Here is a 14,768-nt window from a genome sequence, read left to right on the forward strand (position 1 = left end):
CTCTGATGGATCGATATGATTTCAGTGCATCGTGTTTGACCTCCAGCTTTGTTTCTCAGGTATGTTTCAGCCTCAGTGACGAGCTGATAGCCTTGGATGCTGTGGGGGAGAACGATGCATCACTGGAGGTCCCAAAGGATCATCCCTTCACAATGCACCCAGTGGGTGGACAGACCATGGCAGTCTTCAGCCACAGTAACACAGGTCAGTCTAAACCAGCTGTTCCAGCCCTCGTCTCCGTGCTGCTTTCGTGCCGGATCATGAAGCCATCTGGATCATGTTTGGTAGCTGGCTCGAGGGTTCAAACTGAAATAGATAGACAGTGCATGTGATTCCTGCAGGGTGGTGCATAATAAAGTCGAGAAAGATCGGCTTTGATATAAGAGGGAGAAAATATAAAAGTTCTGTTTTATTTAATAATTAAAGAAACTTTTTTTGGTTTTGCTTTCAATACGACCGAATCCTTCCTGCATATTCAGAGCAACAACTAAACAATCGTGATGCTTTTTTGTTTGCAGTGTTCGTAACAGTGCACATAAGGATTCCTGAATCAGCCTACAAGTGTCTTTCCACTTTTAAGAGGTTATTAAGAGAGAGGTGCAGCAGAGGTGGAACAAACGCGTCTTAATTTTGACCAGGAGATTGACTCTGGGGCCGTTAGACTTCTTTTAAATGAGACCCACTAAGGCCATTTCCAGCTCTGTATTTTTATTCTTGGATTCTATTAAAGTGCTTTGCATAATTCACAGTTTTCAGATTTAACAATGTTATACAAGGCCTTGGTGCAGTCCTGTTTTAGCTCTTGTTTTAAGGAGACCCTTGTTTTTCAGGTAGCTTTCTTTTTATTGGCTGCTACTCACAAGCAGAATTGACTTGGCTGGTGAGTTATTACGCACTCATTAGCTGGTTCCAGCTTCCATGGTCACCGTCCCACTGTCTGTATCCACACTTTTCCTGGGGCTAGTTCATCCTCCCCTCCAGTTCTTCTTACAAAAAGCGTCCCACTGTGCTTTTCATATACCACACCCGGCCACAAGCCAGCGAGCTGTGCTTCTTATGCATTTAAAGTTGGAGAATAGATTGAGATTGTTGAGGCTCAAAGACCTCTAGTCATTTACTTTGCCCAGTAAAACAGAAAGACTTGGCTCCAAGGATCCTGAAGGGAATCAGTTGCTTGAGAGATCGATTAGTCTTTCACTTCAAATCAGGTCAGGGGAACAATTTGCACGTCAGGACCACTTTGGGTCTTCACCAGAGCCTGGCTTTGCAGAGTTAGGCGAGAATGTAATGCGTATGGAGAATTCACAGCAAGCAAGTAGGCATCGTGCGCACTGCCTCCTGTGAGCTGTACCCAGACAGCAGCTTCATCTAAACCTCAGCTAAAGTGAGACCACCTCTGTGCAGACTTGATTTTATCTGTTATCTGGAGTTCATGTGTGACAACAGCTTAAATTAGGTTTAGTTACAAAAACAACTATGTTATGGTTAGGAGAAGTTTAAAATACAATTTTTTTTTTTTTACTCTGTTAAAATGTTTAGAAAGCTCAATTTTCAAGGTCAATGGGGCGCAGAGTCGTTTTCTGAGGTAGCGTTGTCTGATTAAGAAAAGAGAAGTTGTTGTATAATCAGAAAAACAGGAAAAATGTGGTTTAGATCCAAGGCAGGCATCAGCATTAGAGTAGCTTCCTTGCACACTTGCAATATATTATGCTAATGCTGTGGAATGAGTTCCAGTCAAAGCAACCATAAAAGCCATTTTCTGGTTCCTCTAATTGTAAAGTATTGATCGATCGGAGAATAGAAAGAGAAAAGTCTTTGAGCTGCCATGTTGACGACTAATATAAGGGGGAAGAAAAGCTGGGAATCTACTCAGGATGTGACATTTAAGTAGCCTTCGAGTCTCTTAGGTTTACTTGCACTGATGGAAAGCTGTTTTTGATATATTCTGCACTGATTGCACTGTAAAATTCATGAGGATACTCGGAGAGCGGCTTCTGATTTGTGGAGGACGTTCGCTGCCAGGCACGATGTGTCATACCCCGTCTGAGCCAAAGGGATTTGTCGGGATTTGCATCAGACCAAGGGCTTAAAAATAGCTGCAACTGTATGGTTTGGTGTCTGGGAGTGTGTGAACCATGAATTACAATAGATTAGAGTGTTAATTTTAAAGGGATAACTTTATTTTAACACTTGAACAAGTCGAGTGAATCAAAAGTAAAGAACAATGAACTGGATTTTAATTAACATTTCTAGGCAATACAAAGGGGAATAACTGAAAGTTAAATTATTAGAAAATGGAAAGAAAAGCTCCCTGACGTGGAATAAAAATTTTTTTTCTCAGTTCAGTGAAAACTTCCATTTAGTGAAAAGGTAAATAAATGGCAGGGGGTGGGGTGCTCAAATCAGCAAAATGTCAAGAGCAATTCTGCATCTCCCAGGGTGCCGGTGCTCAGTAACAACGAAATAACTGTTTGTGGTGGTGGTGGTGCTTTTTTTTTGTTTTTTTTTTGTTTTTTTTTTTTAAACCCCGATAAGGGGGCACGCATTTGGGTGGTGGTGTATTTCGAGCGCTCCCCGGGCGTTACCAGATTAGTTTTGACTGGAGACCAGAAGTCTGTCCAGAGTGGAAGGTGTGAATCCGAATGGAGCAGTGAATACATTTCGTGGGCAGTTTGGAGAGAAAAAGAACTTTTTTTTTTTTTTTTTTTGTGGGGTTTTTTTTCCCCAGCAACACGACAGATAAAGCTTTTTTTTTTTTTTTTTTTTTTTAATATTACATTCTACAGCAAAGAAACAGAACAGAAACACCTCACCGCAAGTAAATTTTAACTTAATCTTTGAAGATATTTTCAGAACACTAATTGGAAAAACAAAGTTTTAATGCTTGGTTACTTTAATGTAGGGTTACTGCAGCTCCTGACCCTTTTCTTTTGGACTTTGAAACCTGAAGTGATACCTGAACATAAATATAACAAAAAAATATTACGGGTGAAAGCCTGAAACTTTTACTGGCTTTTCTCACCATAAAAATGAACCAGGGGACAGATACCTAAAAAATATCTGAGTATTGACTAGATAAAATACAGAGTTGCATATTTGAGTGCACACTAATAAAAAAAGGACAATTTCTGAATGGTTTACAGCTTTATTTATAAAACACACAGCGTACTTTCTTAATCACAAAATTGAAGAAAATATATTGAATTTAACCTTGAGATCCACTTTATAGACAAGCATATTCCCCTGGAGGAGTCTAATAATTCAGGTTAAGATTAAAATGTACTAAGAGGCATTAAAACGTACATATATAACAGTTGTCATATGTACAAATAAATAAATAAAAACCATTAAGCGTAATGAAAAAAGAATTAGTAACTCATTTCATGTGAGTAGCCTTGCAAGGTCTACTTGCCGTGTTCACATACTGCGATTAGGAGCCTGTATTATTGTAGGGTAACAATCCTACAGTAATACAAAGAAAACCCTAACAATTAGATGGCCCTCTCTAGCTACAGTGGGAAAGAAAAACTCCCTTTCAACAGGAAGAAACCTCCAGCAGAACCAGGCTCAGGGGAAGCAGCCATGTATAGAATGGCACAATATTTGGACTTATTTTCAGAAGTTTTATAACTCTTTCCATGGATAAAGACTTACCACATGGTCATTCAACAGAATAATGTAATAAGTAGCTTTTTCAACTATTTATGTCATTAAAAAATTCAGTTTTTACAAGTGGTCCACAGTGTCAAAAGAGAGAGAGAAAAAAGGGTGAATACCATGTGAATTAACAAAAACTATATAGTAGCCTTTAAACTTTTGTTTTATAATTACAGGACAATCTGGGCAATGATGAGATTTACTCGTCCGGCCTGCCTAAGATCAGAATGGGCTGTATGTGGCCCACGATATTTGACATCCCTGATTTGGATGGTCGAGCAGAAAGACCACAATAATCTGAGGTGGAATGACTCCAGAATGAGCTGATGTTGGACTGTGTCACAGAGAAACCAAAGCAGTGCTCCTGCTTTGTGTGACTGACTTGCAAATAGTGACTCAGCCCTGCAGCTTGTATACATGGGTGTCAGTAACAATAGATTTTAAGAGCTGGAGCTGACATGAAGATGGCGGTGTAGCCAAACCATTAGTACCAACACATTCACCGTGTCAAATTTGCAGACATGTTGGTCGTGTATAGTTTGCTGAAAAGGAAGGCAGTGTTCATAGAGTAAATTTACTACACGAGCGGTTCAGTTATAAGAATGGCTCCCACGTAAGCCAGACATGAGCTCATGTGTTTATATTGGTTGATACTAATTTATACTTTAATTAATAGGCTTCAACACCACAAGCACCATTGGGAAATCCAGTCCACGAGTCAAGTTATTTGTGATACTATATTTATGTCTGTCTGTGTAGGGTAAAGGCCTGAATAACAACCAACACAGACATGCTTGTGTGCAGTCTGTTGGCAACAGCAGCCGTTGGTGCTGCGCGGGGACAGAAAGGTGATAAGTTTATTTCAGTTTATAGTTCACCACGAAGAGAAAGAAGTGAAGAAAAACCATTAAAGATCAAGAAAGTTTACATGAGAACTCTGGAAAGTGGATTTTTTAAAATTGTTTTTAACACTCATTAAGCTAGAGGACCAATTACAGCACAGATGCAAATGTTAGTAGCCCTCAGACAAGTTGTTCCAAAAGACTTTAACACTGCCCCCTGGTGTGAGTCTACAGCTATAGCATGTAGAAATGTGAGGATCTAGATATCAAAGTAGCATTGCCACTAATGATGGACACTTTAAAACTTTAAACAGGTTCAAGCCAAAACTTTATTTGTTTTTTTTTACTGCACGTTGACTTCATTTTTTTAGCCAAAGTATTAAAAAAAAGTTAATTAAAGTAAATCCCTGTTGTTTTAAATCTGAACCAGTCTTTCTTTCAATATAGGAAAATTTCACTTTCAATATTTATTTTCCAGTTCACAGAAACGAATCAATTCCCAAATCCTCCACAACTCATGTTTCCAAAAAACAAATATGTCCTCCAGCATTTGAGAGTATTATGCAACCCTTTTAAATGTTTTAATGGGACCCTGTGTGCCCGTGTAGGAAAGAAAATTCAATTTTGGTAAAGAGATAATAGTTTAGGCCATTAGACTGACGGTGATGCAGCTTTTGTAGTTTTGCCTCTGTGCACCGTCGCTGTGGATTTTAAATCGAACAATAAAAATGCGACTGAAGTGCAGACTTTTAGCTTTAATTCAAGGAGTTTAAATAAAGTGATGCATTAACTGTTTGGCAGCATTTTGACAGTCCTCCATTTCTAGCAGCTTGAAAGCAATTTTTACAAAAGGTTTGTTTGTTTTTTAATACTTGCAGTCATTTTTGCCTGAAGTCTAGAACCTCCTTTGAAATGCTGTACCGTGCCTTTTCTCTTTAGTAACTGAAAGACATGCTGTATTAGGTTGAGATCGAGTAACAAACATGTAGTATTTGTTTTTGTTTTTTTTATCTGTTCGAACAGTTTTGCAGCATTTGACTAAATTATTCACATTCTGGGATCTTTTAGGTGTTTCTGTGCTGCGGAGCTGGCAATTGCACTCAGTCCTTTTAAGAATGCACCTGGTTGTTTATTTGGACACTCCTAAAGTCATTCCTCTGTCTCTAGTTTATTAGGTTATTGGTTTATTTTTGGTTTTTCAGCTTGGAGATAGCTTCCTTCACTTGCATTAGCATCTCTTTGAACCTCGTATTGAGAGTTGCCAGCAAACAGCTACAAAATGCAAGTTTAATATTTAGAATCAACCCCAGATGTTTTTTTAAGCTTAAAAAAGAAATGAGGTACCAAGCCTCACTTGGCCATAAAACTGCCTGTCAGTTGTCCAATGACTTTAGAGCATCTGAAAATAATGACTCTGTATAAAAAGAAAAACTCTTTCTTAAACAGTTAATGCCATACTTTTGTTGAAATCCTTTAAATAAAGCTGAAAGTCTCTACTCAGTCACATCTGTAATATTTAAAATCCACTGTGGTTGTGCACAGAGGCAAAATTGCGAAAAATTGTCATGGTTCAAAACCTTTTGGACCTAATTGTGTTTATGAATATTTGCACTATCCCCAAATCACAGAATAATAATTAATATCGACGTTATCAGCCATCTCTGTCTCAGAAAACTATTACCAAACTGTAATGAAAATTAAAATAAAGCGTTGTCCTTATCGAGGTTTATTCTATCACCGCCTTCACGCACTTTAGATGCACCCACACTTGCATGTGCATGTTAATACCTCCTACATGTGATAATGGATATTTCAGTTTCTCTTTTTCAAGGCTTTTTTCTGTTTGTTCAGTCCTTTATTAAAACTAGAAACAGAAACACTTTAATACGTGCTGAAGTGAAAATTTTCAGCAGAAGTTTAGAGTTGTAATTTTTTTTAAATAATTTTTTTTATTTTTTAAAGAGAGAAACATTATTGCGTTAGTCTGCAGCAGCAGAAGCAGCAGTGGGTGGGCACAGGTGTCAGAGGATCACCAGGATTATAATCTTATGTTTGTGAATGTGGAAACGGCACAGGAGGCGTTTAAACCTCTTCATTTTTTTTCTAGAAGGTGTTGGTGCTCCAGATGGCTGGCCTGACTGCCAGAGTGCACTGGAAACAAGACGTAGGATAATGTCCTCTGAGATGCGGTGGTGTGTAGTCTCTATTTACCTGACCGGCGCTCAGCTCCACCCCCACTCGCCCACAGGAAAGGTGTACTGTATGACACCGGTCTCCCACTCGCTTCCCCACAGTCTCGCACTCCGAAGCGCACACGTACAATTACACAGCAGCTTTCCAGCCGTAACCGTACCTGTGCACGCACGCACGCCTGCACGGGTTTGATCTGCACTTGCACTCTCGCTCTCACACTTTTTGCCTCACCTACTCAAATGTTAACAGATTCTTGACACCTCGGCCAAAGCAGGTTCAGGCTATATTTTGAAATAATGGATTTTCTGTGTGATACATTTGGGAAATTATATAATCAGCCATTGGCATTTAAATTTCCACTATATTACCTTCTCTTGACTCCTTTTAGAGATCGCAGTGGGTTTGAATCCTAGTTAAACTCAATTTAATCAATGTTTGCAGTCATTGTAGATGTCGCATGTTTATAAATTGACCTTTTTTAAGTACAGTTGGTCTGAACTAACTTAAAGGCAGAGACGATGTCATTAATTATATCATGGCTGCAGTTCTAGTCATCACTACTAAAGTGAATTGTAACTGAATTTTATTTTCAGTTACAGTTTTGGCTTCCAAACATTAATAAATCGAGAGAAACTGACTGTTGTGCTTTGTTTTGAAAAAGTTTTCCTGTTTTGTCTTTGAGCACATCCTTTTCATTTGCTTTGCTTTCAAATTCTCTTTCTACCAGACTGTCGCATGGTGACTTCAGTTCACATTTTATTATTTATTTTTAATTTGAGTTGTAATTAAGGTTTAAGGAAATATGCTATGTTTCATCTCTTTAATGAATCCACTGAGAGTAATTTTGTTTAATAAATACATATCATGTTTTTTTTTTTCCTTTGGTCATAATCAGTCTTACTGCACAGCTGGATTACTGTCAGACCTACACGTGCTGGTATTATTATCCACAGAATGTCATCAGCTATAGATCCTTATATAGAAAAGTCTTTGATCAGACTCAGCTTTGTATATTTACACATCAAGGGACATGAACTTTTTCCTTACCCTCATTGTACTCAGTAGAATAGACAAACAGAAAATAACAAGTATAGCATATTTATATGTATATTTGTATGTGCATTTGTGCAGAGTGGAGATTGGGATAAATTATGGACTAACTGGTTACTATACATGCATGAGGACTGGACAGTGTAGATATGTATGACAAAGCAGAAGTACAGGATGTTGAAATTGCAAGATTTTAAGAAACTAAATACTAAAATGATACCTTTTAGAGTGAGAAAATATCAGAAGCGGCATTATTACTAGTCTTAATTTAATAACAATTTATTCCCTTAAAATCTTGTGATTCAAGTGTACTTACTATTTGCAATCGAGTTTATTTTATTTGGTTGGTTGATTTGGTTGATTTGATCATTTTTTTAGTTTTCAATAGTTTCGATGTCTGACTGCTCCCTTTAGGGATCATCTCTGTGATATATTATCATTATTAACGCATGACGATGGCCAAAAATCAAACTCCAGTCTTCAAACTGGGAACCCTCACACCTGCTGTATGTGGTCCGGCTCAGTTCATGACACACTAACTCTAAACTTGATTTCCAGTTGTGACTGAAGTGACTATTTATCACTGACAAACATCTATCTAAAAACCTAAAAAAAGGTGTTATTCAGTTGAAGAATTGGAATAACGCTATATAAAACTGTGTGGCAGTGATATGTAAATTACATTGTGACGCAAAAGCATTTCTTCCATTTAACGTCCCAGAGTTGGCTGGGCCTGCTTGATCCATCTCTGCTTGTAAGGAAATATGTAATTTAGCCAACCACGCAGTGTCTAATCCATATAATCCAAACATTTCAGACTCTGTATAATGCATTCCTCCACCTCTGCTATACAAGTATGCACTGATCCAACAATTGTAAAAGGTTTTTAATTGTGACCATTCATGATTGATACGAGCACAAATGGTGCCTGACATGCCTTTTGTCCTGTAAGGCTGCTAGCTAAATGTTCCTCCATTATTTCCCCTCTCGTTGTTCTGCTTTGTTCCGGCAAAAAGAACCAGGTATTGATTAAGAGGTTGCTAAGCAACAGGCTTAGCTGCCACAGTAGCGTGCAGAAGAGAAAAGAAAAGCCAGATGTAATGTGCTGCTCTGCTACAGTAGAGTCTGTGTGAAGCTTTCACTCCGACTTTGCAGTCCTTGAGTTCTTTGAAACTATTGAAAACCACAGAACAGTCTGTCCTCTTATTATCAGTGTTTACACAGCTACAGGATTCACTTTGAGTTCTTTTATAACTTTGCACACTTGTTGAAACACTCGGGTGTGTAGTCCCTTTTCCTTCTTGTATGTTCTGGTTCGCTTTACAGTCTGTTGAGACTATTAATAATAAAATGTCTTTTCTGAATAGATATTTTATTTTGTAGGATTGACTCTACCGCTCTTGTGCGGTGTAATCGTGCAATTCTGAACCCCGTTAGTGTGTTTGAATAAATTTTCTTGTAAAAACATTTTAATGCTAATCTATGCTTTAATGCTCCTAAAACTGATAAAGTTAACTTCTAATAAGCTCACACCTGCATACAACAGTCCTTTACCTGCATTTGTTTATGAAACTAGAGTTGACGACTCTTGTTTTAAAAAGTTAGAAAATATCTGATCACTTGATTAGATACAGAAAAGTGCAGGTAGCCCAAAGTCAAGAAGATGTGTAGCTCTGAAGGTAACTATTGATCTTTGAGTCCAAACCCTGCACTGCTGACGAGTGAGGAAGTCGATGCAGAGCTTTGCAGATGCTGCTCTTCTTGTGGTTTCCTGCTGTCTCCTGACACTTGAAGGCACCATTAAAAAATATGTGGAAGTCAGTAGGGCTGTGCGATATGACCAAAATCTCATATCCCGATATAAGAATTCTATCGTCCCGATAACGATATAAATCACAAAAATGTAACATTTTCTGTGAATCTCGGGCAGCTCGACTTGTGTGAAGTGTTTCCAGCTGCGCGTCCTTTACCCGGAGTCGAGTGTTTTAACCGATGCATGAAACTATACATTTTTAGACATAAGTTGTAACGGCCGCCGTTTTCTTTGTATTTATTACACGGTGTGCTGCGGGGAAAAGCCTGTTCTAACGTTTGAGTCTAAGGTTTATTTTTTAGCACCTGGCGGCTCTTTTTTACTTCTCATCCGTAAATAATCTGCTCTTTCACGTGATTCAGTTTATTTTGAAAAGTCTCAACAGGATCTTGAGCTTTATTGTGAAAGGTTTATGTGGAACATAAACAAGCGGACACGCGAAGGTGTTACCGTCGCTGTTGCTAATGACAACGCGTAAAAACAGGCGCTTGTCGGTCAGCAGTGTGGTTATATTACATATAAGAGAAAGAGAGAACTTTAATAAATTAACATAGCCACTACAGTGACCATCAGAACGACGAATAAATATTGCAAAGTAAACTGTTTATTGCCATAAACAGTTTACTTTGCGACACCACGAAACAAACGATAGCGTAAAATGAAACGATAGATGTTTTTATATCGTCATCCGAGATATATATATATATATATATATATATATATATATATCTCGAACAGCCCTAGAAGTCAGAAACATGGGTTTAAAGGTGTTTGCGATGTTAGCTGTCACATAAGTTATTTGCTTTTCAGAATTTTATTTTCAGAATTCTTTCTTATGTTTTCATTCCCTGTTCGTGCATGCTTACTCTTGCTCAGTGGAGAGGACGGTGCACAAATCATTTACCGTTTTGATTTTTCTTTCTTTTTCTTAGTGATTAACTTTTTGAGCTTTGTTGTGTTTTCTCCTTTTTGGTGGTGATAGCAACCTGTCCGTCTCTTTTAGTTTAATTAATAATTAAAACCCTTAATTTATTGCCAGTTTCGCCTCCTCCTTGCCTAATTTCCTTTCGACATGGATACGTTTGTTAATTTAAAACATTCCCTAGACTTTTAGGGAAAAGTAACAAATGTACACACTGTGTTGTTTGGTTCTTTGACTTCTGTCTTGCTGGTAGATGAAACTGTGAGTGCTGAATATAGAACTCTTCTATAATCGTGGGCAAGGATAAATTCTGAGATGATCTGTTTAGCAAGTAAACAGTGTTTGATTTTTCACCTGCCATGTGTGTTGCCTGCTGTTTTTGGAGAGAGGAAGTTGAAGATGGAGCTGCCTGGCAGGAGGAAAAGCGGAAAACCTAAGAGGAGGTTCATGGAGCTAATGAAGAAGGACATGCGGAGGGTTGGTGTGACAGAGGAGAATGCTAAGGATGGGATGAGATGAAAGCTGATGATTTGCTCTGGCGACCCTTAAAGGGAGCAGCTGAAAGAAGGCGATCTGTGTGGCCTGCTGTCCACTGTATTAAAATAACAGGTTTAATTTTTATCTGAAAAACTAGTTAATGACAATAAACTCGAGTACCAGTCCAAAGCATCAGCACACCTCCACATTTGCGGATCTCTTTGTTGTGGAGCTGTATATTAACACTTTAGATGAACAGCTTTGTACACTCTCAACCAGGTCATCACCTGGAAAGCTTTACAACAGCCATGAAGGAGTTCTCACATATGCTGAGGACTTATTAGCTGTGTTTCACTCACGCCAGCTCATCCCAAACTCTTAGTTGGTTTCGGTTCCTTTTTTTTTTTTTTTTTTTTTTTTTTTTTCGGTTAAAGTGATTTTTTTTTAGGAGCCAGATCAACTGATGCAGCACTCCACCACAGCCCCTGCAGAGCCCAGAAGTCTGTTTTTAGGCAATGTCCAAACAAATAATAGTCCCCCTAAACACAAAAGTCAATTACGGTGCTACGAAAACACATAGCTTTGTTTGTAGAGACATTGTAACAATGTGTCAATGTCTTTTAGTGTTTAATATTATCCTTACAAAGATTCCACTTACGTTTTATAAAAAGTAATATTTCAGTTCATACAGATATAATCATTCTACCAGACAGGCTGCAGGAGGACATTTAATACACGTGACAGACATGAGTGCCGGTGGCAGCCCTGCCAGTTCTGGTGACTGTCAGTCAAGCTGCACAGGCGCTGGGCTGTGGGCACAGGTCCCAACTTGAGGACGTAGGGCCCTCGTGCTATCTCCATGGAGTCTGTTTCTGACAGTTTGGTCACAAACATGCACATGTGTAGCCCCCTGGAGGTCGTGTCTTCGGGCTCTGACAGTGTTCCTCCTGCTCCTTCTCACACAAAGGAGCAGATGCCAAACGTGCTGCTGGGTTGATGCCCTTCTATGGTCCTGTTCAGCTCTCTCCTCATATTACAGCCTGTCTCCTGTTGTCTCATGGTACCACACTCTTTGAAACTGGGGTACAGAGAAAACCTTATGTCGGCACATATGGGAGTGTTTGTGTTTTTGAAGGAGCTGGAGTAGCTGTGCAGCTTCAATAGGCTGCAGATATCATCTCAGGCTACCAGCAGTAATGAAAAGCAAAACGACAGAAAAATCAGTCTGGAGGAAAAAGGAGAAAGCTATAGTCTGTGGCCACCGCCTGCAAAACAATCAAACCAGGTGAAATGGATTCACAGTGTTTCCTGCCTGGACAGTGATTTCCCTGAAGGTTAACAAACTTTGTTATACCGTAAAGATGGTGTGTTTCCTTTAGTTCAAAGAACAGTACTGTATCAAGCTGTGAAGGCTTCAGACCACAAATGAACGTATTTCTAAAGTCTGTGTGCTTTAGTAATAGATTTATTTATGCTGAAATGATATCAAGTATGTCACAAAGTTTGCTAAACACTGGGAAGAGCTTGAAGCAAAGGAAGCAGTTGCGGTGTATCTGGTTTGTTATATTTTAAGGAGCTTATCTTGAATGTGTCTGTGTTTCGTTGTTGATGAGATGTTATGTCACTGTGTAATTTGTTGTAGTGCGTCATCACAATGCTGAGAACTTTCTGTTGAGAAAGATAACCCAGGAAGAAAAGCAGCTGGCAAAGGTGATTTCAGTGACTTTGAACATGGCACAGGGTGGCGGTTGGTGCCACGCAGGCAGAAACTCCTGATCTGTTGAGATTTTACAAACAACCATCTCTAGAGTTTATACAAAATGGTCTGAAAAAGAGAAAATATCCAGTGAGCTGCAGTTCTCTTGTTGAAAATGAATTGTTAATGCCAGAGGTTAGAGGAGAAGTTGCCAGGCTACTCTGAGCTGATTTGAAGGCTACATGGATTACAGAAGCAGAAGACGGCACAAGGTGCCACTCCTGTGGGCAAGGAACAAGAAACTGAGACTACTGTTTGCATGCACTCACCAGAATTGGACAACAGAAGACAGGAAAAATGTTTCCTGGTCTGATGAGTAGTGTGCTGTGTGAGGGATAGCTTCTTAGCATACTTTGGTACTCTGGTACCAACTGAGCATTGTTTAAACTCAAAGACTCATGTCCATCATTTTATTGCACCTGCTTCCAGCAGAATAACCAGGCATGTCACAGAGCTCAAATCATTTCAAACTGGTAGTCAGATTGTCTCCACTGTCACCAGATCTCAATCCAATAGAGCACATTTAGGATGTGGTATAAAGGGAGATTCACGTCATGGACATAGAGCCGACAACATGTCATGTCAACATGGACCAAAATCTCTGAGGAATGTTTCCAGCACCTTGTTGAATCTGTTTCATGAAGAAAAGGGGGACATACCTAAAATGGTCATCTCAGGCACAGGAGCCTGGCTGTGAGCGCAGGGGTTTCCACCACCTGCTATTCATACCTTCTGTCTGAGAGGGGCAGCCAATCAGAAGAAAGCTGGCTTAAAGGGAGCATAGCTATAAACACGTGTTTTAAATTTTAGGCCACATGTGAACTGAGGGGCTACACAAAATAAGAAGTATCTTTAATTATCAAGAGAACATTTAAAGAGATGAAATATGGAGCTAGAAATGAGCATAAATCATTTTAAGTGCGAGTGCAGATGGATTCTGGGCAATATTTGTCATTGCTCACACCAACCAAGTCATTCTTGGAGGAACGGACGGAGGAAGGCATTTGAAACTGTGTCTGTAATGGCGATCGTTGCTTTAGGTTTTCTAAATGCCTACTACTGTGATTCCTTATGAGAGCATCTATAAAACCAGGGCCTCCTCCCACTCTGCAGCTCCATATTTAAGATGTGACCCTGTGTGTTGGAGTGCGACAGCTTGATAAAGTCACCATCTGTAGTCTGACTGATAAATACTGATTGGCTTGGCTGTTGTTCCGAACAGGAAGCATGCGTTTACAACAACAATATCAGATCTCCGAGAGAGACAAAAGTGGAAATGTGGGCAGCGATTCAGAGGGCTGTGAGCAGGCTAAATATAAAGCAGAAATTGTCCTGTGTTGTTATTTGAAATCCCTGTTGCACAGTAGCATCACGCTCAAAAGTTCTGGAAGCGCGCAGGCTGCTGGTTGGATCCCGGGCAGACTGTCGTAGGTGTTTTATTGAAGGAGTGCGGGTGGCTTAGCTTTATAGGTTCATTCCACCAGTGTGGTTTATGAATTGCTGAGGCTTTAGAGAGGAATATCTCTTGACTGGATACCTCTTGAAAAAAAGCATGGCTTTGTAGTTAGATGACACTAACAGCCGATGCTTGGTTATATCTGGCTTCATTCAGAAGCGTTCAGCAGGCTTTCCAGTATGAATTGTTTGTATTCATCTCCAGCTTTCAGCCATCCTCTCGCCATGCTAGAAGTTGTGCACGAATAGTGGAAAGGCTGGGCCGTTTCCTTGGCTGACGTCAAGGAGCAGTCTTTCTGTGTTTTGTTAGGCGAGTCAAGGCTGCGGTAAGCCAGTGGGGAGGCTTCCCAGCTCCCTCCGCCTGCTTTCACTGGGCTCAAACCTCTTGGGCATCCTTGCAGTCAGGGCTGGTTGAAGCTGTCAGCTCTCTCCTTTTGCACTGCTCTCTCGCAGCGCAGAGCATATCTCTGAAAATATAATGTCACAGGTATTGTTGGAAGTAATTTGTTCGCAAGCTGACATTTGTTTTGCTGTGTTTATGTGTCTGGAGACCCTCACTTTCAGCTTTGTGCTTTTATTTCCTCCTTTGTCTCCCTCCTCTCA

The 14,768-nt window shown here is 39.7% G+C and overlaps 1 protein-coding gene across 1 annotated transcript in view; it reads left to right on the forward strand.

The window, feature by feature from the left end:
• LOC309691112 (general transcription factor IIF subunit 2-like) overlaps window positions 1-14,768 on the forward strand; it is a 66,356-nt gene that overhangs the window by 2,573 nt on the left and 49,015 nt on the right. Inside the window, exon 4 of the mRNA XM_082508660.1 lies at window positions 60-204. Within this exon, the coding sequence (XP_082364786.1) occupies window positions 60-204 (145 nt within the window). The remainder of the gene's footprint in view (window positions 1-59; window positions 205-14,768) is intronic.

Source organism: Aulonocara stuartgranti (genome assembly GCF_965226115.1).
Source record: "Aulonocara stuartgranti genome assembly, chromosome: 16".
Lineage (NCBI taxonomy): Eukaryota > Metazoa > Chordata > Actinopteri > Cichliformes > Cichlidae > Aulonocara > Aulonocara stuartgranti.